This window comes from Podarcis raffonei, chromosome 9 (assembly GCF_027172205.1).
Source record: "Podarcis raffonei isolate rPodRaf1 chromosome 9, rPodRaf1.pri, whole genome shotgun sequence".
NCBI classification, from domain to species: Eukaryota; Metazoa; Chordata; class Lepidosauria; order Squamata; family Lacertidae; genus Podarcis; species Podarcis raffonei.
Window position 1 is genome coordinate 70,374,098 of NC_070610.1, and position 24,032 is coordinate 70,398,129.

The following is a 24,032-nucleotide window of genomic DNA, read 5'->3' on the forward strand; positions in this document are numbered from 1 at the left end:
CAGGCTAGAGGTCTGGCAAATGCCTGACCCTGCATACTGCTGACACAGCTAAGGTTTTAGGGATTTGTTATGGATACCAGTCATGAAAATGCAAAATGCTGGATGGCCATCTGCCATGTATGCTTTAGTTGAGATTCCTGCAGGGGGTTGGACTAGAGGACCCTCAGGGCTCTATAATTCTATGATTCCATGTTGGGATGGGAGATGGGGAGAGCAGAGGAAGGGGATGTGGTTTGTTGAGTATGTGGGGGATGGGTTTACAGGCAGAAATGGATCAAGTCAGGTTGCTGCTGGAGCAACTGGAAGTTCAGCTACCAATGCACCACCATGTGGTCTTTTAGTGAAGCGAAAAGATAGGGAAGAAGGATTTGCTTCCAAAGGCACATCCAGATGACCTGCTTATTGAGAATTCATCCTGATTTTGTTTGCAAGGAGTTCAGATTATGTTGGCTGCTTAATGAGCATATATCCTCATTTGGTTGCAGGAAGGTTTGATGATGCTGTGTCAAAGGAAGCACTATCCAACACTTTCCAGTCCATTTTTCTTTCACCTTCCTTATCGTGAAAGTCCTCTCTTTCGGGGAAGCAGGCTTGTTGGGTGGGACCTCCCAATGAACTACAATTGTGCACCCTGAATTTGCCCATGTGCGATTGAATCCCACCCGCAAATAGCAACACTCTTGATAAAGGAAACGAAAGGATCAGAAGTCGCACTCGAGGCAGGAAGAAACAATTGCACAGTGAACTATTAACCTTTAATTGTTTCCAAGTACACATCACCATCCTCTTTACCAATGTTGATCATTCATAAATTTAAAAAACAACAACCCAGAGAATCATGACAATCTTTAGATGAGGCAGTGCAAAAACAAAACAAACCCTTTTCTTTAACCAACCAACAACCCACGCAAAGCAGGAACAAAAGGGTGCTATGCAGGGCCGGCCAACCCATGAGGCAAGGTGAGGTGACTGCCTCAGGCGGCAGAATCAACAGGGACAGCAGAACCCAATGTAGGTCCTCATTCCCCCTTGTTCTTGATGTAGATCTTCACTTGCCCCGACTTCCCTGGCAGGGAAGAGGGGTGCCATTTTGTGGTTCACCTCAGATGCCAAAATGTCTTGACCCGGCCCTGGCGTCCTGTCCACACACGCACACAACCGGCGTCCCCTTGCCTGCCACAAAACACAGATTTTTAAGGCCACCAAAACCACATTATTGTCAATAGCCAGTCTTGCCCATTTGCTTGAGGGCATGCAAGAATAATTCCTAGGCCGCCAGCTTGGGAAGCTTATATAAATTTGATGAGTTGGTGGGTTTTCTCTTTATGCTCTCTGTATGCCACAAAACCCCAACAGAGAGCCGTGTAGGCAAGTGGGCTAGGACATTTTTAAGGGGCTAGTAGTGATTATGGACATATTGGAGTGTATTCAATGCAGTGCTGCCTTAAAGTCATTTAGTGGTATAGTGCTCCATGGGAGATAAGTTTTGCACCAGTGAAGCATTGTTGGGCAAAAGAACGCATAAGCAAGTTGCTGCTAACTTTTGTTGCATAGTAAGTGGAGCAGCCTGTTGCACGAAGGGTTTCTGCTGATGCGACTTTTGCATTGGATCCCTCAGTTGCGTAACATTAAAGCTTACCCCTCTGCTAGCACAAGATCCCTTGCATTAGCAGACAGAGAATGTTGAATGCAGCCCATTGGCAAAGCTGATGCAAGTTTGTCCTGGGATCATGGTCCTCACTCAGGTGACATTGTAAATATTTGAACGGAACACCAGCCTTCCTCACTCGGTACTCAAGACTGCCTCACCAAAGGAGGCTGCTTGTGGTGGGAGGTACCTCAAGAAATACAAGGTAGTTCTGTACTATTGCATGTTGGACTGTGCTCTTTGGACCAGCAGCAAGCCCAGTTGGTATATTGAACCCGCCATCCAGAAATGCCAGACAACCAGCTTAGCATTTAACCAGAAATGGGCTCTCCATCTTTCAGCGATAGCGACATCATTATTCCACCTCCTGTAACTTATCGGCTTTGTACTGCTTACCAGCTTAAAACACAGCCAAGTCCTTCGTTTTCTCAATTTGGATCAAAACTGGTTTGGGGAAAACATCTCAAAACACAGTATTTCATAAGAAATGACAGGATAGAAACAGGATAGCTTTGGATTGTATACACTGCTTCCCAAACCACTGGGGAAAACACACAGGATGCAGTGTAAACAGGAGCCTTACAACACAGCCTAAGGAGAAACTAGGACCAAGACTTTTCCACAGATCATGTAAGCCAAAGGTAAGGATGCCAAGATCCCTCCTGCTCTAAGGTAGGCTTAGCCAACATGGTGCCCTTCAGACTATATCTGACTACAATTCCCATCAGCACAAGCCAGCAAAGGCCAAAGGTCATGGATGATGGGAGTTGTCAGCCTGCAACTTCTGCAGGGCACCCTGTTGGCTATCCCTGTTCTACTGGTCCAAAATCCTCTCCCAGTTTCACTGATGTCATTAAGCACAAATATACTGAAACCAAGAAACATCCTAGCCAGAGCAACAGGGCAATTCATCAAAAGCATAAAGTATTACAAGTTATGCCTTGAGTATACAAAAAGCACCTACACTGCAAAACTGGTCTGATTCCAAATCTTAGAACTACAGCAGAGCCTAAATTGTGATGGGTTGAGATTCTGCACAGCGCTCAATAGGATACTATGGATCTGAGGCCGAGTTGCTGCTAAAAGCTGCATTTTAGACTTTTGTGCTTGCTTCTCTACAAAGAGCAAAAGGGAAAGCACTCCACGTGGTTTCTTTGGAACAAACTTTATCTGGCAAGATAAAGGATCAGAGCCAGAGAAGCTGCTTGGAGCCAATCAGCATCCAGATAGCACAATGCGGAGGACAAACCCCCATTGAATGGAGATGAACCAAATACCTCCTCAATTGATGGAAGAAATGCTTTTCACACGCAAAACAAAATCGCCACTGTAAGAGATTCAGCTTCACAGTTAGGCTAGGGAGCTTTCCCACGGGCAACATAAGCTCTGATCCAGCGCGCGCACACAATAAACCAGCCTTTCTCAACCTGTGGGTCCCCAGATGTTGTTGGACTACAACTCCCATCAGCCCTAGCTAGCAAGGCCAGAGCTCAGGGATGATGGGAGTTGTAGTCCAACAACATATGGGGACCCACAGGTTGAGAACCACTGTGATAAGCATTCGGTAGACTTGCCCTTCTGCAGGGCAACATATGAAATTTCAGACCTTGGGAAACATCTGGAAGTGATGAACCTTGCCAGGCAAATAAAGGCAGGGCAAATCTTGCCCTAGGCAGAGATGATGGTATTCCTCTCTCCCCACCATTCCACATACGGAAGCCAACCAGAGGGGCAGCAGACTCTTGCTTCAACACTAGCGATGAGACAACTTCCTCCACGGCACCTGAGGCAGCGTGCCCGATCGTGTGAACTAAGGACAGGCAGGGTAGTATAAGCAGCTGTGTCCTCCAACACAAGGGAACAGCTAGAAGGTTGCCACAGCAGCTTCCCAGCATCCCACCTCATTCTGCCTAATGATAGGGCCGGGACTGCAAGTAGAGAAGAGCCAGTCTTGGCTAAAGAAATAGTCCTATATGATGAGTCCCTGGCTGGTTTAACTCACCATTTTTTCAGCCTTGCCTCATGTCTGTAAGGAAGAGGAGTAAGAGACCTACTTGCTTGTTAGAGAGTCACCGTGAAAATGAACAGGCCTTGCATATTCGGAAAAAGCTGCCACAGAAGAGGTTAATGAAGTTTAGTGCAAGGATAAGTGTCCTGTAGCCTTCCAGATGTTGTTGGACAATTAGCCATCTTGGCTGGGACTAATGGGCGTTCAGCAACATCTGCACGACCACAGTTCCCCATCCCAGCTTAGTGGGAAAATGTGGAGGGCAGAGAAGGGGATCCATTCCTGGTTGCAGGAGCAGCAGCAGCATCAAATCAGAGGTAGCCGAAGTCTGGCCAGCCACATCAAAGGTGACGCAACTGGTCTATAACCCAAGCTAAGCAACCACACTGGCCTTTAGCATCCAAGCTGCAGGTGAACAGAGTCTCAACAGCACCTCTGTTTTTCAGCCGATTCCATGGGACACCTTTGGCAGTCAGATTGGGCCACTTCAATCAACTATTAAGTAAACCTGTGTGCTTCTTTTGTTTCTTTTAAACATCACAAAATCCCTTTGTTTGGAAAGAGAGGCCGGCTGTCTGCCTCGCTGGCAATGCTGCAATAGTTAAGACGAGCTACGAAAATGAAAACCTATAGGAAGAAATGCTCTTAAAAATAGTACTCCTGTTCCTTGTCATTAAACTCTGGGCAGAGCTGTGCATTACGAGTGAAAGGCAGGCTTCGTAATTCTGTGTTTCCACCATAATGCTCACCACGAGTGGGGTAGCTAGCAAGGGGAAGTTGGCAGGTGGCAGCTGACTGGCTCTATCCTGCCACATTGCCCGCCCACACCTGCCGGCCATGACTTTTTAAACTTTCTTTGCCCCTAAAGAATCCGGGGCTGAGGTGGATCCAGGGTGTGTGTGTGTGTGTGTGTCGGCAAATACACAAAGGGTCAAGTCTCCTCTTTGCAACCTCCCTGCAAATGCATTAATCAGCAGATACATTTCTGCTGATATCCTATGGACCCCTCAAGGAATCTGGAAGCAGCCAGGTCTTTGCTGAACGCTGGTCACTCAGCATAAACAGGAAGGTCTCTCTCTGCCTTAGTAAGTCTTAAAAGATATGGAGCAGAGCACATGGAGGCAGTATTCTGTTTCATCAAAATCAGAGATGATGAACCTCCAAGAGCCAATTGTCACCCTCTAGGCCCATTTGACCCCAAATAATATTTTTTAGTCTTTGCCTCTTATCCACTAGGCCAGGCATAGGCAAATTCGGCCCTCCAGATGTTTTGGGACTACAACTCCCATCATCCCTAGTGGTCAGGGATGATGGGAATTGTAGTCTCAAAACATCTGGAGGGCCGAGTTTGCCTATGCCTGCACTAGGCTAAGCCCCTCAATGGCTGTGTCCTCCACAAGGGTCTTCATCTGGCTGGAATTCCTTGAACCGGGATTATGGATCATTTGGAAGATGGGAGAGCTGTGTGTTGGAATCTGACTTTTGCATAGCTGGCGTGTAGCCCACTTTTTGCTCTACCCATTTCTGCACCTGGACTCTTTCGCCACTGCCCCCCGCCAGGTGGCCCACAAGAGAATGGGGTCTGATAAAGGCCTCCCATCTAAACAAAGGGGCAGTGCTTTTAGCAGAGAGTGTTGAAGAGACTGTGGGATGGGCAACTCTACCTGTGTAACTTTTGTGCTTCCCACCTCAGTTTTGGGTAAGGATGGCTTTGGGGGAATGGCCAGTTCCAATGGGGTTTAAGCAAAGCACTGCTACGTTTAAAAGAAACAACCAAGGTTAAGGATTTCATTTCCGTTTCCGTTTAAAGCAATCTATAAATAAGGACATTCAATGAACCACCTCAAGAAGTCATTCAAATAAGTTTGCAGGCTGCATGCAGTTCCATGCTTTCTCTTGTTACTGTTTTTCTTTTTTGTAAAAAATAATAATATCACAGAGCCCAAGAGAGAGAGTCTCAAGGAGGAAGTATTTCTTTGCTTCAGTTTCACGTTGACTCCTGAGTTGTTTGGTTCACACAAGTGCTTGTTCCAACGGTGGCGGCTTCGCACTGCAGATCTGGAAGACGGGATTTTGCTGTGCAATGCAATTCGTGGAAAGGTCACTTACTGGCAACATTCACTGGGCACTGAGAGAGATAAAAAGCTGCAATCCAGCGACCGCCTCGATGGTACACGGGTGGGGGACCCTGCTCATGGACCTGCACTGGATCCCACCATGCAGGGGGGAGAGAGAAAAAGGACAGAGCCATAGCACTCTGACTGGGGATCCTTGCCCAGGGAAAACGAGATGCCAAACTGCACCCACATCCAATGTCTGGGCTGACATTCACCAAGTACATCTTTCTGCATGCAAACATCCTTGGAACCTGGCCTGTAGCGTTTCCTGCTAGTCCTTTATTTAGATATGGTGTGTGACTATGGGTTTTTTGGGGGGCGGGTGGGATCAAGGGTGTTCCTCTTTTCTTTTCCCATGTGAAGTACAAAAAAAAATATTTAACCATTTCCCCCCTACGTACATATTGAAGTAGAATCGATAACTGGTTAGCGTATGTACAAAATCTTTACAGAATTCTATCTTGTAGCTTTAAAAAATATAAATATGGATATTGTTCAAGACAGCAGGTCTCTCATTAATATTTTAATTAAGGCTTCATTATTGTATATCCTTCATTATTTTAACGACCGTCAGGTGCTCAGAGGGGGAGGGGGGCAAGACTCCTTCAGCAGGGACAGCTTGAGTTTATTTATAATTAGCTAACGACCTCCCTCGTAGAACCTGCTGCCAGCCTCTTCTGCATCTTGCTTGGCCGCAAGAATCCAATCTATTTCACACAGATTTAAGTGGTGATCTCTGGGAGAGGATGAAGAAGAAAAAGAAATCTTTCCGTGCTGTTTATTCCCTACCCCCACCCCAACGTTAATTAAAAAATAATAATTAATTCCTCCTTCAATTCTTTTTTTTTAAAAAAAGTTAAAAGAGGTTTCTGATTAAATAATTCTGAGAAGAAAAGGTTTGACGCAGCCGCGTCTGGAAAGGTCAGAGCGAAGATGCTGGCGCTGGAGGTCGGCTGGTCCCGGTGGATGTCGGAGGTTCGGCTCCCTTTCTGCTGCTAAGCACGAAGTCCGTGGGGAGGCTCTCCAGAAGGCACTTGAGCTGTTCCTGCCCTAGCTTGATCTTGTCGTCCAGCTCGCGCTGTTCTATGAGCAGCCCAGATTTCATCTTCACAAAATGCTGGTAGTCTCGGAGCTGCTCCCCCGAGAGGTAATTGCATAGGATGTCCAAGACCACGTGTTCTCGCCGGTCCAGGTTCTCCTTCAGCTCGCGGGCGTCTTCGTGCTGGCCAGCCAGCATCTTCCTCTTCTCGTTCAGAGAGCTCTGTCCCGCGTGGGGTGGGAGGGAAGGAAAAGGGAGAGGTTTAGCGCCACAGCTCTTCTGGCTAAAATTCGCCCCCATCTATTCCCTTCCCCACTGTCTCAGTGCATTCCTAACTAAGTCCGCTTAGAAGCAGGTCCTATTAAACTCCACGGGGCAATTCACACGAATGTCAGCAACCTATTCCTTTCATGCTTTCAAGAATAGATGCAGTTCTGTTCCGGCATCCCACACATGGGGGACGCACAGAATGGACCATACTGAAGACCCATATTGTCCCTCTCCCTTTCTCTAAGTAGATTTCAAAAGTTTCCAAGCACAATTCAAAGTGTTGGTGTTGATCTTTAAAGCCCTAAACGGCCTCGGCCCAGTATACCTGAAGGAGCGTCTCCACCCCCATCGTTCTGCCCGGACGCTGAGGTGAGGTCCAGCGCTGAGGGCCTTCTGGCGGTTCCCTCATTGCGGGAAGCAAAGCTACAGGGAACCAGGCAGAGGGCCTTCTCGGTAGTGGCGCCCGCCCTGTGGAACGCCCTCCCATCAGATGTCAAAGAGATAAACAACTACCTGACATTCAGAAGACATCTGAAGGCAGCCCTGTTCAGGGAAGTTTTTAATGTGTGACATTTTAGTGTATTTTGGTCATTGTTAGAAGCCGCCCAGAGTGGCTGGGGAAACCCAGCCAGGTGGGTGGGGTACAAACAATAAATTATTATTATCTATTAAAAAATCACTGCCCAGTGAATGGGATTAGGGCTGTGGTCTGAGAGAGAGAGAGAGAGAGAGAGAGAGAGAGAGAGAGAGAGATTTTCTCCCAGGAATGTGTTAGATCAGGACAGTCTAACATGTGGCCCTCAAGGCCTTTTGTGGCCGGCCCTCAGCAACATTTGATGCCTCACACCTGCAGCCCTCACACTGCCTTCCCCAAGCCAGGTGAGGTGCCGGGCTTTGGGAAGGAGGTGTGAGGGCTCAGACAGGGTCCTAGAGTCCTCACATTTCCTTCCCAGAGCCTCACTTAGCCAGCTTTGGGAAGGCAGAGTAAGGATTGGGGTGTGGGCTCACATTTTGGCCTTGCTCCCTCGCCCCGCATAACAAGGCAGTGTGCGGCCTGCAGGTTCTAAGTATTCTTGCAACCCACTTGGTAGGAAAAGTTGGGCTGCCCTGTGTTAGAGAAAGGCAACCTGAGCTGATCTTGCAGGAAGAAAGAAAGAAAGAGAGAGAGAGAGAGAGAGAGAGAGAGAGAGAGAGAGAGAGAGAGAGAGAACTGGCTAAGAATAAGAAATTTATTTATATCCCTCCCATCTGGCTGGGTTTCCCCAGCCACTCTGGCCGGTTCCCAACAGAATATTAAAAACACGATAAAAACTTCCCTGAACAGGGCTGCCTCTAGATGTCTTCTAAAAGTCTGATAGTTGTTTATCTCCTTGACATTTGATGGGAGGGCGTTCCACAGGGCGAGTGCCACTACTGAGAAGGCCCTTTGCCTGGTTCCCTGTAACCCAGCCTTTCTCAACCTGTGGATCCCCAGATGTTGTTGAACTACAACTCCCACCACCCCTAGCTAGCAAGGCCAGAGCTCAGGGATGATGGGAGTTGTAGTCCAACATCTGGGGAACCACAGGTTGAGAACCGCTGCCGTAACCTCACTTCTCGCAGTGAGGGAACCGCCAGAAGGCCCTTGAAGCTGGATGTACATGTCTGGATCACAAGACAATTGCCCCGGACTGCCCCTGGATGCAAGAGCTGTCTCATTCACTGCAATGGGGAGAGCAAGACAGGGTTGGGAGGAGCTGCCTTTGAGCTTGAAGCGAACCAGGGAACTCACTTGTGCAGTAAGCTCCCTGAACCAAGTGAGCTTATGGCGCTTGGTTTAGTGGAGAGCTGTTTCAACCCACTTTCATTGCCGAAGATGCTGCTGCAGGGAAGCGCCCCTCGTGTGCAGGCAAGAGTGAACATTTGCACGCTAGTTTTCTGAATCCACCTACCCGTTCTTGGTTATCCGCATCCTCACTGAGGCTGCTGAGAACATTCTCCACCCGAGCGAGGCGTCCTGAGAGCGAAAGCAAGAGATTGACCACCTTATCCAGGTCTCCGATGAACATTCTGTATTTTTCAAACTCATTGGGCTTGCATAGGCCACTGATTAAAGCTTCGACTTCCTCTCCCAAGGCATTGTTGAGCTTGATGTCTGCCAGCAGACTCTCCTTGGCTTCTTTCAGGGTCTCCAGCTTGTGGGACAAGCTCTCAATGAGTTCAGCCTGGTGGGACAGAATTGAGCAAAAATCATCCTCTACTACTATGTCAGGCAGCCGTCAAAAGTTGGTGTGTGGAAACTGTGGCCCTCCGGATATTCCAATGGACTCCAGTTCCCATCAGCCACAGTCAATGAGGTCTAGGATGATAGGAGATGTAGTCCAGCAACATTTGGAGAACCCCGGACACTCAACACCTGTTTTAAAGCATGTGTCTGAACATTCCTTATGAATTCCTCCAGCCAATAAAAGTTATGTATACTGTACTGAAAACTATTAATAATAAAAATTTTAAAAACTATGTATACAAAGAAATTAATCAAGAATAAGGGTTCCATTATGGATGCTATTGTGATAAACAATTCAGTTGTTTGACCTTCTAAGGAATAATCCTGTGCAATGGTGTTCTCAGTAGTACAGTATAGGCTTCTTTTGCTCAAGAACTAGAAGGCAAGTTGGAGAATTTCACCCTGGGGACAGAATCGCTTGCCTTTGCGTAAATAAAGAAAAAATGCCTTGCGCCGGGTGTCTTCTTCTGGCAGCACGGGGTAACTGCATTAAGAGATCTCTTAAAAATGAAAATGAAAAGCCACCCACACTTTTTTGCTTGCATAGCACCAACCAACAGGAGGTCATAGGTACACACTGAATTGAGGAATTAAGATGACCAATGGAAGCAGCTTTACTACAAATATCTGACTTGAGCCAGAAATTAAACTATTTCTGTTCTCAACAGAAGACCGCAGATCTTCAGAAATCTTTTATGTTTCAAAAGGCGGGGACTTGTCAAATTTCAGCTAGGAGCACACCAGCAGAGCACAAACCACTTGGATTTTGTGCATGAACATAACTGCCATTAATTAGTCTTAAGGGTTAGAAGCATGGTTTTTCTTGTTTAACTCTGCTCCTTGCACAGGCAATCACAGATCTCTGGGACTGACAGAGCTCTGGTTATGATCATGACTGACCTTGGTTCCTTCTGTGCTGAGAGATGCTCAAAACTCACCTTTTTCTCATTGATTGCCACCTGCTCTTCATCGCCACCTGTTTCCTCTGGCAAATCCTTGATTTTGTTCAGGAGTTCGGCTTTGGGTACTGATACGTTGTAGTAAGCTGAGCACGAGGCCAGCATTGAGGCAGAAGCTTCTTTCTCATCTTTCCTAAACCACGGCAGAGAACAGATATGTATGTAGGAGTCTGGGACATACACGGCTGCCATTCTTGTACCGATGAAGAAACACACATGCACAAACTGCAGAAGGAATTTTGAACTCTGCCCTCGTGCCTTGCTTTGAGATCCCAAACCCATGGCTTCTTTGGTACATTTCCCACAAGTAAGTGAATTTAATTGGGGATTGCCACCAGATGGCGCAAGTTTAACCATTTTTAAAAAACGGTTCATGCTTAATCAACATCTCTAGGCATATAGCACAAGACTGCCTAAACCGCTCCCTCACACTAAAAATCACTGAGAGTCTTGGCAGACCACTTAATGATTTTTCTCCCTGGTGTGCTAGGTGGTGAATGATTTGTAATTTCATTTTTACTGCTCTTTTGGTTCTTACAATGTAATTTTATTCATAGCTGACAACTTACAGATTTGAAAATAAGGGACCAGCAGCCTCGGAAATAAGGGATCAGCAGCCAAAATAAGGGATTTTCCAAGTTCAACTTCTGAGCCCCTCCGAGCCAAAGGCAGAAAGCCCAGCCAACAGCCAGACGAAGCCTCAAGCCTCAAGGAAAACCACCGTCACCTCTCCGCTGGGAAGCGCTGAGCAAAGGTGAGTCCCCAGGCAATGCAGCTGATTTGATCAGCACAAGGCATGCAAGCTCCACCCCCCAGTTGTTCTTAGACTTCTTATTGGGTGAGCAACGCAGCCAAGCAACACAGTTGGAGCCTCCCTCCTCCCTGGCCGGCAAGGAGGGAGGGAGAGGAGCTGCTTCCTTTGAAACATGGGAAATTTAAGGGACATCATCAATAAGGGACAACAGCGGGACATGGCGCTGGGATAAGGGACTGTCCCGCCAAATAAGGGACACTTGACAGCTATTATTTTATTGCATTGCCATTTAAATTCAGGAGAACTGCGACTGCAAGTGTTCTTCGCCAACATGCCATGGACCACCTGAATGAGGCGCATGGGCTACTGACAGTCTCCATCAAATGCCCAAATGCAGCCCCCTCCAGGCCACACCCCTTCCCAGGCCACGCCTCTCACTGGCCTTGCTTCAGGAAACCAAAAGGTCCAATCAGAGTTTAAGGACATATTCCAGCCAGGCGAGAGCACGTCAGGAGATTGCGAAGCAGGATTGTTAATGACAGTGGCGTGGGAAGAGGTGGTGTGTGGCTGGCGAGAGCGTGTGGTGTTGGGAAAGTCCCAGAGGCCAGACAGAGTGATCTGGAGAACCAAATTTGCTCCCTGCCCCACCAGACTCCGCTCCTCCTGCACTCCAATAGGTTTCTGAGAAATCATAACCGTTCCCTGAACTGAACTCGAGAGCCACCAGAAGAAAGAGGCGCTATTCATTCTGCACATTCCTCTCAAGCTGCAGGATGGATTGATTCTTAGATATCGTGTGCTTTCTTTCAAAAGAAAGTCCTTGCAGAGATTATGTGACATCCTACCCTTGCACCATTAACACAGACAAGAAAAAATCAAGCCGTGTCCCTTTTCAGGGGAGCAGGTAGGAGCCTGGAATAGCTCTTTGGGTGCTTTGCAAAAAGAAAAGCTGGCGCTGTGTGTGCTTCTGTGCATTAAACCAGCAGGGATGGATTTGTTGTAGTTTAGTGGTTTAGTCGTGTCTGACTCTTCGTGACCCCATGGACCAGAGCATGCCAGGCACTCCTGTCTTCCACTGCCTCCCGCAGTTTGGTCAAACTCATGCTGGTAGCTTCAAGAACACTGTCCAACCATCTCGTCCTCTGTCGTCCCCTTCTGCTTGTGCCCTCAATCTTTCCCAACATCAGGGTCTTTTCCAGGGAGTCTTCTCTTCTCATGAGGTGGCCAAAGTATTGGAGCCTCAGCTTCATGATCTGTCCTTCCAGTGAGCACTCAAGGCTGATTTCCTTCAGAATGGAGAGGTTTGATCTTCTAGCAGTCCATGCGACTCTCAAGAGTCTCCTCCAGCACCATAATTCAAAAGCATCAATTCTTCGGCCATCAGCCTTCTTGATGGTCCAGCTCTCACTTCCATACATCACTACTGGGAAAACCATGGCTTTAACTATACAGACTTTGTTGGCAGGGTGATGTCTCTGCTTTTTAAGATGCTGTCTAGGTTTGCCATCGCCTTTCTCCCAAGGAGCAGGCGTCTTTTAATTGCATGACTGCTGTCACCATCTGCAGTGATCATGGAGCCCAAGAAAGTAAAATCTCTCACTGCCTCCATTTCTTCCCCTTCTATTTGCCAGGAGGTGATGGGACCAGTGGCCATGATCTCCGTTTTTTTGATGTTGAAGGGGACGACAGAGGACGAGATGGTTGGACAGTGTTCTCAAAGCTACAAACATGAGTCTGACCAAACTGCGGGAGGCAGTGGAAGACTGGAGTGCCTGGCGTGCTCTGGTCCATAGGGTCAAGAAGAGTCGGACACGACTAAACAACAACAAACAAGAACACCAATGTTCCGTACAGCCCATTTGCACTTCGATTTAAGCCAGCGACGCAAAGGAATATTTGAACTCACGGAAAGCCTGTTTGGGGCAGGCAGTAGCTGCCCTATGGAGGTCCTGATGGGTCAAGGGAACCCTATGATGGTTCCTGACAGAGAGCTCCACAATACACTCAGCACTGGTCAGCTGACTGGTGCTGACAGCGAGCTTTCCTTGCCAATGCACAACTGGGAATGCACTTCAAGGCTTCTGATCGTTATTTAGCAGTTGCATCTCCACCCATCTGACGTAACAGTTGACATCAGCTGTGGGTGTGCTTTGGGGGAAACATCCCCATTGGGCAAACTGGAGAGAAGGAAGATTTTAACACCCAGGGGCGCTTCCAGATGGGCTTGTTTATGGAGCATTCATCTTGGTTTTCCTGCACAAGGTTTGCCAGGAGGTTATGCAACATTGCCATCTAGTGGTTTTTACTCCATGCAATTTCCCAACTCTTTTCTAAATGTGGGAAGTGTGACAGAAACGACGGGAAACTGCCCTGGAAGGTGCAGGATAACAAGGACCAGATGGCGACATCGTATAACCTTGAAATAATAATAATAATAATAATAATAATAATAATAATAATAATAATAATACTGTGCTTGTGATGAATGTTCAATGCGTCATATAACCTCAGCCCAAATTTTGTGCAGACATATCAGGATGGGTGCCTGATAAACAGGCAGATGGAGCTTAAAACATGCCCCATCGTGTAAGTGGAGTGTAAAAAAATATCTGCTCTATGGGGTGCAAAAACCTTAAGAAAATGGGACTTACTTGCTATCACTGGGCAGGACAGAGGCACTGCCAGAGCTGCTGGCCCTTTTCTGCATCATTTTCCTCTTCGAGTTCCCTCGAAGCATCCTGGCCCCGCTGGGAAATATCCCTTCCATCAAGTCCATGGTGGTCTTCATCTTGGAGTCGGGGTCCAGGATGTCGGCCAACGACTTGTCCTTGTGGATGATCTCCTTTGCCAAAGCCTCCTCCTTGATGTCCTCCGGGGTCTTCATCTTCCCTGGGTTACTCTCGGGGTTGAGGTCACCGTTTTCGGGCTCCCTGCTGGTGATGACTGGCGCAAGAGGCTGGCTGGCAGGAGCTTCGTCAGGCAGCCCCTGAGCGGGCTTCTGTTGTGCTTCCGAGAAAGGCGTGACGCCATTGGCTTTGGGTCCTGAGGTTCCGGCAGGGGGCGGTGAAGCAGCCCGGCTGCTCTTGGCGTTGGCAGTGGAGGCAGCGTTTGGTCCCGTTTCCTCTCTCTCGCCGAAGTTCCTGGGAATCCTTTTGAAGTTTCTGCCGATAAGCAGGGGGAAGATCTATTTAAAACCAGGGTTTCTGAAACTCTGTGCCAACACGCCTCTCCCAAAATCGTTTGAGCCTCTCGGTCATGTGCAGTAACCATCAAACAAGGCCAGTCATTAAATGCATTCCTACTAATATGAATATGCCAACTATCAAAAAAAGAACAGTGGTTCCTAAAGTAGGTGGTACCATTCCGGCAGGGATCTACCAGGCAGAGGGTGCTAAGAGGCAAGGGGTCAGCAGGGGATATAAATGACTATCAGACTTGGAAAAGCTGGCATCAATGGATGAAGTTCATCAATTTTGCTGAATTAGTTAAACTAAATATTTTTAATTTGAACAATGGGGACACTGGGGGCAAATTTATAGAACCAAGGGGGCACTGCATATCCCACCCCCAGTTTGGGAACGACTGAAATAGAATTACTGTATTTTTTGCTCTATAAGACTCACTTTTTCCCTCCTAAAAAGTAAGGGGAAATGTGTGTGCGTCTTATGGAGCGAATGCAGGCTGCACAACTATCCCAAAAGCCAGAACAGCAAGAGGGATCGCTGCTTTCACTGAGCAGCGATCCCTCTTGCTGTTCTGGCTTCTGAGATTCAGAATATTTTTTTTCTTGTTTACCTCCTCCAAAAACTAGGTGCGTCTTGTGGTCTGGTGCATCTTACAGAGCGAAAAATACGGTAGATACTGCCTGGATATTAACTGTCATTGAACATCTACTGAGATCAAATATAATCAGAAGGTACATGCCAAGGTTTCAAAAACTTAAGTAAGCACTGGGCAATTTTTATTCAAAGAGCAGTTGACCTCAACAGCTGTAAAGCAGAACTTTTGGGAGCAAATATATGGTTAGTTTGGAACAAACAGATCAAATAAAAATTGAGGCTCTATGCACCCTTTGAAGTTATTGCTGCTGGAATCCCAAGAAACCAAACATGAAGAATAACAACAACAACAATAATAATTTTTATTTATACCCCGCCCTCCCCAGCCAAGACTGGGCTCAGGGCGGCTAACACCAGATATAAAACAATTGATTAAGATACAACTTCAAAACAAGATTAAAACACAACATTAAAACGCAGCCTCATTTCAACAGAAACTCAAATCAAGAACTTTTTGGGGATGAAAAGTCAAATCTTCACCAAGGCCAGCTATTCGGACTGGTCCTACGTGGGCCCGAAAAAAGCCAGGGAAGTCCCCAAATAGGAGTTCCATCACAGAAGGAGAAAGGAAAGAGGAAAGAGGGGGAGGGGATCAAGTTGATTCCAAGCCAAGAAGGATTGCTTGCAAAGTAAGAGCAGGGAAGGGCGTGCAAGAAGAGCCTTACCTGGGTGCAGACCCTTCCTCTCCAAGGCTGGCAGTGTTCCCAGCTGCTGGCTCCTTCTCTTCCAGAATGCCAGCAGGAGGAGGGGGGAATTCTTCCATGGTGTTTTCAGCAGCACTGCTGGGGCTCTGGGCGGGGAGTGGAGGTGGTGAAAGCTCATAGGCAGCATCCAAAACGCGAGGCTGGAAGAAGACGTCGTCATCACCCTCTTCCTGCGGAGACGCCTGCAGGCAGGACTCCGAGATGCGGAGGGACAGCCTGCTTTGGCCAGAAGGAGTCTCTGGCTCAGAAGAGGAGCTGTTCTGTGATGGAAGGCTTTGCCACCTCTGGAAGGCCTTCTGCCCAGATGTCTGGAAAGGCATCACGCTTCTGGAGGGGCCGTCATCTTTGATCCGTTTAATTGTAGGTGGGAGGTGCCTTAGAGGCAGCGTCGCCTTCCATCTCCAGGTAATTTCTTCCACTGGCTCTTTAGGTGGGCCGTTGGAACTTTCCGGAACCTGGCCCTGAACAATGTCATCCCTCTCAGGTCTGGGGTGCCATCTTGTGACTGGGTTTTCACTGGCAACTTGGAAATCTGAGGGAGCTGGTATGGGGTTAGCACCGTTAGATGGCGACCAGCCAAATCTGGAAGGGGTAGCAAGCCTGGCGCCTGGCTTAGGTTCAGGATGATGACCCTTCGTATCTGCTGAAGGTGGGGCAAATGCTGAGGTCCTGCTGAGGTGCCTGAGGAGATCCGGAGCTTTCTGTCTCTCATTCAGAATGAACGAGCTGCCGACACTCTCATTGCTATGGCGAGTGTGGGGTCGATATTGTGTGAACGCCGATTTCTCCTTTTGACTTCTTTCTTTGCTGCCGAATGATCTAGGACAGGGTATAAAACCAGTGAGTTTTCAAACAAAAAGGCAATCAAGCTGATGCATCAATTTTATATCAATGCGGGCTCCAGGCTTTTGTAATAATAATAATAATAACACCCCAAATTCAAATGCTGCAAATATTCAGCAATGAAAATAAAACCTGCACAAATGGAGAACCTTTGCATGCACCCAATATTCTCATTATACTGCAATTATCTGTGTTCTTGCTGAACGTGTTATATCTTTTATCAAGAACTCAGGCAGTGGAGGAGGCAGACTGAAAACATGCTGTGTGGGAGGGGAAGGTTTGGGTGCATGAAGTAAAAGCAGAAAACTTCTGTGCCAAGAACAACACATAGTCCGCTTCTGATCTCTGAGTCTCTACCCTATGTTCTTTATGCTTACAAGCAATTTTCTCCACAATGTTAAGGACTGGACCTCACAGTCTCCACATGGCACCATGATTGCTATCTGATATTCATTCCTATTGCATATTTTTATCCCTTCTTTTTCAGATAATAATGCCTGTTTGTCTTTCTCTTGAAGTAGTTCCTTTTGCTTTAGCCTAACATTCACTATCTGCTGCCAACCTAGCAGTTCAAAAGCATGTCAAAATGCTAATGGTCAGGGGTCCCTTCACCTTTACCTTTAAGGAAAAGTGAAGGGATGCGGGTGGCACCGTGGGCTAAACCACTGAGCCTCTTGGGCTTGCCAATCAGAAGGTCAGCGATTCGAATCCCTGCAATGGCGTGAGCTCCCGTTGCTCGGTCCCTGCTCCTGCCAACCTAGCAGTTCAAAAGCCCATCAAAGTGCAAGTAGATAAATAGGTACCAGTGTGGCGGGAAGGTAAACGGCATTTCTGTGCGCTGCTCTGGTTCGCCAGAAGTGGCTTAGTCATGCTGGCCACATGACCCGGAAGCTGTACGCTGGCTCCCTCGGCCAGTAAAGCGAGATGAGGGCCGCAACCCTAGAGTCGGTCATGACTGGACCTAATGGTCAGGGGTCCCTTTACCTTTAACATTCACTATCTCTTTCTTCCAGCTGTTGCTCCCTGAAAAGATGTTTCAACTTATACCATAACTATTCAGTTTTATGAAAAGCCTTTATCAATGGCTTCCTTGGAAGCCCACTTCCTTACGGACGGCAAAGAATTATCTCTGGCTTATTGATACCTTCAGAATTCTGGCAGAGCCGTGAGCTAGGCTTTCTCTTCACGAGGCCCACCTTGACTCATCTTCAGTAATGCCCAGTGCTCATTTGCATATTTAGCTAGTCTGCTGTGAACTATTGCTTTTCCGACTCAACCGGTTCCCTTCTTTGGAGCGGGGGTGGGGGAGAGAACTGCGAAACAATTCCTGAACACAAAAAAAGCTTTCCGCCAGAGGAATGTGCTTAATGTAACACATACATTGCTGATGCAGCAACAGCATTCCGAAGACCTTAAGACGGTAATAAGCACTCAGGAATGTCAGGCTTGGCAGTAAGGCATATTACTTAATAGCCCATATCCTGCTCCCTTTGGCTCGTTTCTCTGCTAGTGTCAATCTCGTTACTTAAGAAGCTGCATGCAGAAGCCAACTCATAAAAAGAGTCTCGGAACACTGATTAATTGGGAAGGATGAAACGACAGCCAGGGTTGCTTTCACGCAAAGACCACTAAAAGCTATTCGAAAACTGTTTGCTAGATTCCCACGGGGCAAAAGTCTTGGCTCCTCTGGCTTCATAACACTTTCCTAGAAACCAGGCACCGACGCCAAGCCTGGCTTAGCTGTTGCAATTCCAAGTTAATCACTCTTCTCTAAAACTCTTTATTTTCAAAGCCGTACATCAGCGTTTGCAAACCTGGCGCCCTCCAGACTACAGCTCCCATAAGCACTGGGCAGCACAGCATAGCTGTCAAGTGTCCCTTATTTGAAGGGACAGTCCCTTATCCCAGCGCCATGTCCCGCTGCTGTCCCTTATTGATGGATGTCCCTTAAATGTCCCTTAAATGATGTCCCTTAAATTTCAAAGGAAGCAGCTCCTCTCCCTCCCTCCCTGCCGGCCAGGGAGGAGGGAGCCACCAACTGTGTTGCTTGGCTGTGTTGCTCACCCAATAAGAAGTCTAAGAACAACTGGGGGTGGAGCTTGCATGCCTTGTGTGTGGCTAGTTAATGCAAGCTGAGGGGGTTTTGAATGCTGGACGCCATTTTGTTGCACGTGCTGCTGCAAACTTTGCAGTGCAAAGCCAGGCCGGGGAGCCATCTTAAGTTGAGGCTGCATAGGCCTTGTGGTGCGTATGATTCAGATTCTATTCAGTTGAACCTCTGGTTACAAAGTTGGTTGGACAGTGTTCTCGAAGCTACCAGCATGAGTTTGACCAGACTGCAGGAGGACAGGAAGACTGGAGTGCCTGGAACAGGTGAGGCTGCAGGTCCCTTATTTTGGCTGCTGGTTCCTTATTTTCAAATCTGTAAGTTGGCAGCACAGCCATGCTGGTTGGAGCTGATGGCAGTTTTAGTTCAAAACACCAGGCGGGCACCAGGTTGGCAAAGGCTGCTCCAAGTGATAAGAGGCTATTTGTGGTGCATCAAAAGAAAGCAGAGTCTGAATCAGCTGACTCAGAATACATCGTGAGCTTGCACCTCCTTCACTGTGACCCCTGCGCCTCTCCTGATAATGTGAACATTTTCCATCAAACGGTTTAGAAGGGCCGTGTGGTTACGTATCACACCAATGACGCACAAAACCACATGATGTGTGCTAGCAGCGTGGGTGGGAGGTATACAGGCATTATCCAGAGCTGCTTTGGAACAACCATGGAGGCGGCAGCAGTAACCATCGTTCAAGGTAAAGTCTGCATGGATATTGCGCTATGAGTGGGCACAGAAAATCCAATCATCTTTTGTGTCTGAGCAAGAATGCAGTTCACAGGGAAAACATACCTTTGAATTTGTTTTAAAGGTTTTTGGTTAGTTTCTGTGCCTTTGCCAATCTTTTCAGATATATTCGATTCCCTTACTGCTTCGGAGTACACATTGAAACAGGGTTTTGTTTTTGTTCCAAAGGCAATTGTGATTTTTTTAAAAAAAAAAATCCAGCTCCTCTGAATGAAGATGTGTGCAAGCTTCCCCCCCCCCCTCAGCCAAATATGGGGCAAACTCACCTACTATTTTTAATGCATTTCCTCCTCCCCCAATATAAGGTGATCAGAACCCTTTCCTTGAACATTCATTATGCTATTATTAAGTTGCTACGACTATCCTACTATTAGTTTCACTGTGTGCTGTGGTTTTTAATGGTGTAGTTTACTTATTCTTAAGGGACGTGGGTAGCGCTGTGGGTTAAACCACAGAGTCTAGGACTTGCCGATCAGAAGGTCGGTGGTTCGAATCCCCACGACGGGGTGAGCTCCTGTTGCTCGGTCCCTGCTCCTGCCAACCTAGCAGTTTGAAAGCACGTCAAAGTGCAAGTAGATAAATAGGTACTGCTCTGGCGGGAAGGTAAACAGCTTTCCGTCCGCTGCTCTGGTTCACCAGAAGCGGCTTGGTCATGCTGGCCACATGACCCGGAAGCTGTACGCCGGCTCCCTTGGCCAATAAAGCGAGATGAGCGCCACAACCCCAGTCGGCCATGACTGGACCTAATGGTCAGGGGTCCCTTTACCTTTACCTTACTTATTCTTACAGAAACTGCTCTGTCGTCATTTGGTAGTATGTGTTACACACACACACACAGTGAGAGAGAGAGAGAGAGAGAGAGAGAGAGAGAGAGAGAGAATAAGTACCTACCTGGTGCCAGCAGCCACGACATAGAAAGGATCTTTCACAAAATGGCTGAACTCATTACTTTCTCCCATCAGGATGTCCTTGAGGAGAAAGAGAAGCAAACAGAAAACTGAACATTCTGCAGGCAAGCAAAAATACTGCTTTAGAAGTATAGGATGGTAATTAATATGTCTTTTTATTTGTTCAAATATATATATTCCACCTTCTAACACAACCCATCATGCCACATTCTATAATTGAATAACCATGGGGGGTATTTAACTAAGTTTTACAGCATATTGAGATTCTTGCCAGAGCTGTCAACCTTCCCTTTTTTTGCGGGAAATTCCCTTATTTCAGCGCCGTTTCCTGCTGCTATCCCAGATTGTTAGATATCCCGTAGACTGTCTCTGGGACAGGTGAGGCTGCTGATCCCTTATTTTCAAATCTGGAAGTTGACAGCTATGATTCCTGCATGGCAGGGGGTTGGACTAGATGGCTCTCTGGGTGTCCCAACTCTGCCATTCTATGGTTCTACAGAATATTAGCTGCTGGAAGCCGCAGGAGGGGAGAGTGCTGTCACGCTCAGATCCTGCTTGCGAGCTTTCCACAGGCATCTGGTTGGACACCATGAGAACAGGAAGGATGTTGGACTAAATCAGCTTCTCTGACATCCAAAACATCTGACGTCCAAGACATAGGGAGTCTTTGCTGCCAATTTAAATTCACCTGCACAATTACATTCTTACCTATCAAGATATAGTGAATAGTTTTTAAAACAGGAAAAACCCAATTCTAGAACAAGACAAAGAGCCTGGGAATTTGCACACAAATATAGTTGCCAGATGTGAAGAGATGCATGTTTTGAGATCAAGGAGCTCACAACTCAATCTATAATTCTCCACTCCAAAGATTGTCCCCCCCCAAAAAAAAAACCCCAAAGTTTGCTTTGCTTTGTTGTTAGATGCAAAGGCGGTAGCCAGGACAGAGTGGGGAGTTTTGACCAAATTTATAAGCCGGAGATTTACCCGGCACGCAGGCTGAGACAAGCTAAAAGAGGAGACGCAGAAGAAGATGGAGAATGTGTGGTTGAAGACAGATGGGCCAGCAATTCCGCATAGCTATCAATTTCCTCAGATCTTTAAACAAATTCCTTCAGTGACACTGCAGTGTAATTTATAGTCCGTCTGCAGGGAACAGTATATATCCCTTTTAAAAATATATAGCAAGCCAAAAGCTGAGGCACGTCTGCTGCTGCAACAGATAAAAAGGCTTTGGCAAACCTGATTTTTTAAAAAAGGAAACAGGGAACAAGGGGAAAAAGAGAAGATCCTGTTTTGCTTTAACTGCTACTCTTTCATTGTCCTCACCCCCTTCTCTTGTCCCCTTATTAAAAACATGTTGGGGTTTGCAAGAAAACATTCATATTCAAACCACAGGTTGGCTGCAATTAAATTGACCAGGCCTTGGAGAACCTGTGTGGCCACAGAGGCTTTCATACCCTCCAATTCGACTTAGTTCCTCCCTCTTTGGTCACATCTACACCAAACATTGGCTTCCCTCCAAAAAAAGAAAACCCTGAAACTGAACCAGCAAGACAGAGGGGCTAGGATGGACTCACAGGTCCTTGGAACCAATGAGATGCCCTGTTCTGGCTTGCGATGCACTTCGCCTCTGCAATGACTGCCTTTTCATTTCCCAAGCTCAATTCAAGGTGCTGACAGTTAAGCCCTAAATGACTTGCAAACACTGACCCCATACCATCCTGCCAGTGGGTGAAACTCTGCAGAAGCTACCCTACATGTGGCCCCACCAGTAGGTGAAGCATGTGGTAGCCTTCTCTGAAATGACACCCTATCTCCAGAATGACTTCCCCCTTGGATGTCCAACTCCCAAGAGACTGCGATCTACTTACAAAATAAAAAACTGGCAGTGATCTACCCCTTGGGGGGGGGTCAGGTCAAAGTGCTTGAGCTTTTTTTTAGGGAGAGGGAAGGAGAAAGGCAGGAGAAGTCGCTCTCACCAAAAGATTGCTAAGAAAAGAAACAGCCTCGCAGCGACAAATCCGTCTCCTGTTCTAGCAATCATGCGCAGGAAGGAAAAGGAGCCTGAGATCAACCAAGATCGACCGAAGCCTCCACAGGATTGACCAGTCAATCCCGATCGACCTGTTGGACATCCCTGATCTAGTGCATTGGTGTGTCTACGGCTGACACTGTTGACTTTTTTTCAGTTGGCTAGCTCTTCATCCAGGTCTTTGGGATGAGAACTATAATGCTGTTGCTCGTTGATCAGAGGATGTTTTCTGCTTTTATTAACTTGTTTTATCGTTGGATTCTGACCTTGGGACCGGCTGGATGAAAGATGGGTCAGAGATACCATAAATGAATAAATGAGATATTAACATGTAGAGTGGTGTTGCTCTATTCCAATATCTATATGGTTAAACCCCATATTATTATTATTATTATTATTATTATTATTATTAATTTATTTAAACCCCGCCCTTCAAAAACCGAGCTCAGGGCGGCTAAATTATACTTGCAAATTATAGAATCATAGAATTGTAGAGGGGAACTCAAGCAATGCAGGAATCTCATACATGACAGATGGCCATCCAACCTCTGCTTAAAAACCTCCATTTGATTCCATTTATATTCCACATTTTTCTCCCAAGGAGCTCAAAGTGGCATACATGGTTCTCCCACTCCTCATTTAATCCCCACAACAACCATGTGAGGTAGGTTAGGCCCAAGGTCACCCAGTGAGCTTCACAGCCAGGCGGGGACTTGAACCCTGGTCTCCCAGGTCCTAGTCCGACGCTCTAACCACTACACCACACTGGCTCCTTAAGATGCCAGCTAGTTCAGCTTCATGCCGAATGTGCTCGTAAAGACTGCAGTGGCTCTCGTTGTCAACACAGTTCCACAGAGTGAATTTAAAAGAGCCAAAATGCACGATGGACACCAAGGATGTTAGCTAGATAACGTGGCACAGCTAGAACATTTGCTTACAAACCAGGGACACATGAGAAAGTTGGTGGTCCACAGCTGCTTAAGCATTTTCCCTCTTCACTATTTTGCTTTGCTGTTTACTCTGTCTTGTTTTGAAAACACAAGCTTGGTAGGTCTGGTGGTGGCGTGACAAGACAACCTGATACAGCCAGCAGAAGAGCAAAGCGAAGCCAGCAGGAGAAAGAAAACAACAAAAGGCCTCAGGCTAAGCATTTTGCAATCTGGCAGGGCTCTTGGGCTTTACAAAGAGAAATCTCAAAGCAAATGGTTTTCCAGATTGCCTTATAAAATACCTGGTGGTGGTAATAAGAGGAGAAATGGTTTTTGTGAGTTTGTGTGGTTTATTGCCTCCAGAAACCCAGTTTTTTGACTCTCTAAAAATCCTCAGCAGGCAGAAGGCTTCCCAAGAGTGCTTTGCACCAGCAGCTGGATGCAGAGTAAAACTAAAAACGTTTGCCCAAAGCCAATTTAAATTCCATTGTCACCAATAAAGCAATATGACAGTCAGTTTGCGGTCTAGGGACAGTCAGCTTTGAAACGGGGAGACCAGGGTCAGATTCCCAGGTAGCCCTGCGAGGAGAAAATGCATGGGACACACCCAATGTTGCCCTTATGTAAATAGAAGGACATTACAAGATGCAGTTTCCCTCAAAAGGGAAAAGCAGGATACATGCGAATAATAATAGAAAACATTATGTTTCAGCAAAGATAGGATATACCACCAGCCAAACATTGCACAAGCCACCTTTCCTTCTCCGGTCCCATGTAAATGAATAGATATATTATAAGAATGCTTCTTCACAATTGCCTCTCATTTAAACAGGGCTTGTGCTGGAAATTTTCATTGTGGATC

General features: G+C 46.9%; 1 protein-coding gene across 2 annotated transcripts in view; it reads right to left on the reverse strand.

Moving 5' to 3' along the window:
- Nucleotides 1-5,442: 5,442 nt before the first annotated feature.
- SHROOM3 (shroom family member 3) overlaps nt 5,443-24,032 on the reverse strand; it is a 217,144-nt gene continuing 198,554 nt past the window's right edge. For both annotated transcript variants that reach the window (XM_053404332.1, XM_053404331.1), the window contains 6 exons: nt 20,190-20,266; nt 15,566-16,423; nt 13,713-14,222; nt 10,287-10,440; nt 9,014-9,286; nt 5,443-7,034 (listed from right to left, as the gene is read on the reverse strand). In XM_053404332.1, coding sequence (XP_053260307.1) covers nt 6,696-7,034; nt 9,014-9,286; nt 10,287-10,440; nt 13,713-14,222; nt 15,566-16,423; nt 20,190-20,266 — 2,211 coding nt within the window. In that variant the 3' untranslated portion in view covers nt 5,443-6,695. The remainder of the gene's footprint in view (nt 7,035-9,013; nt 9,287-10,286; nt 10,441-13,712; nt 14,223-15,565; nt 16,424-20,189; nt 20,267-24,032) is intronic.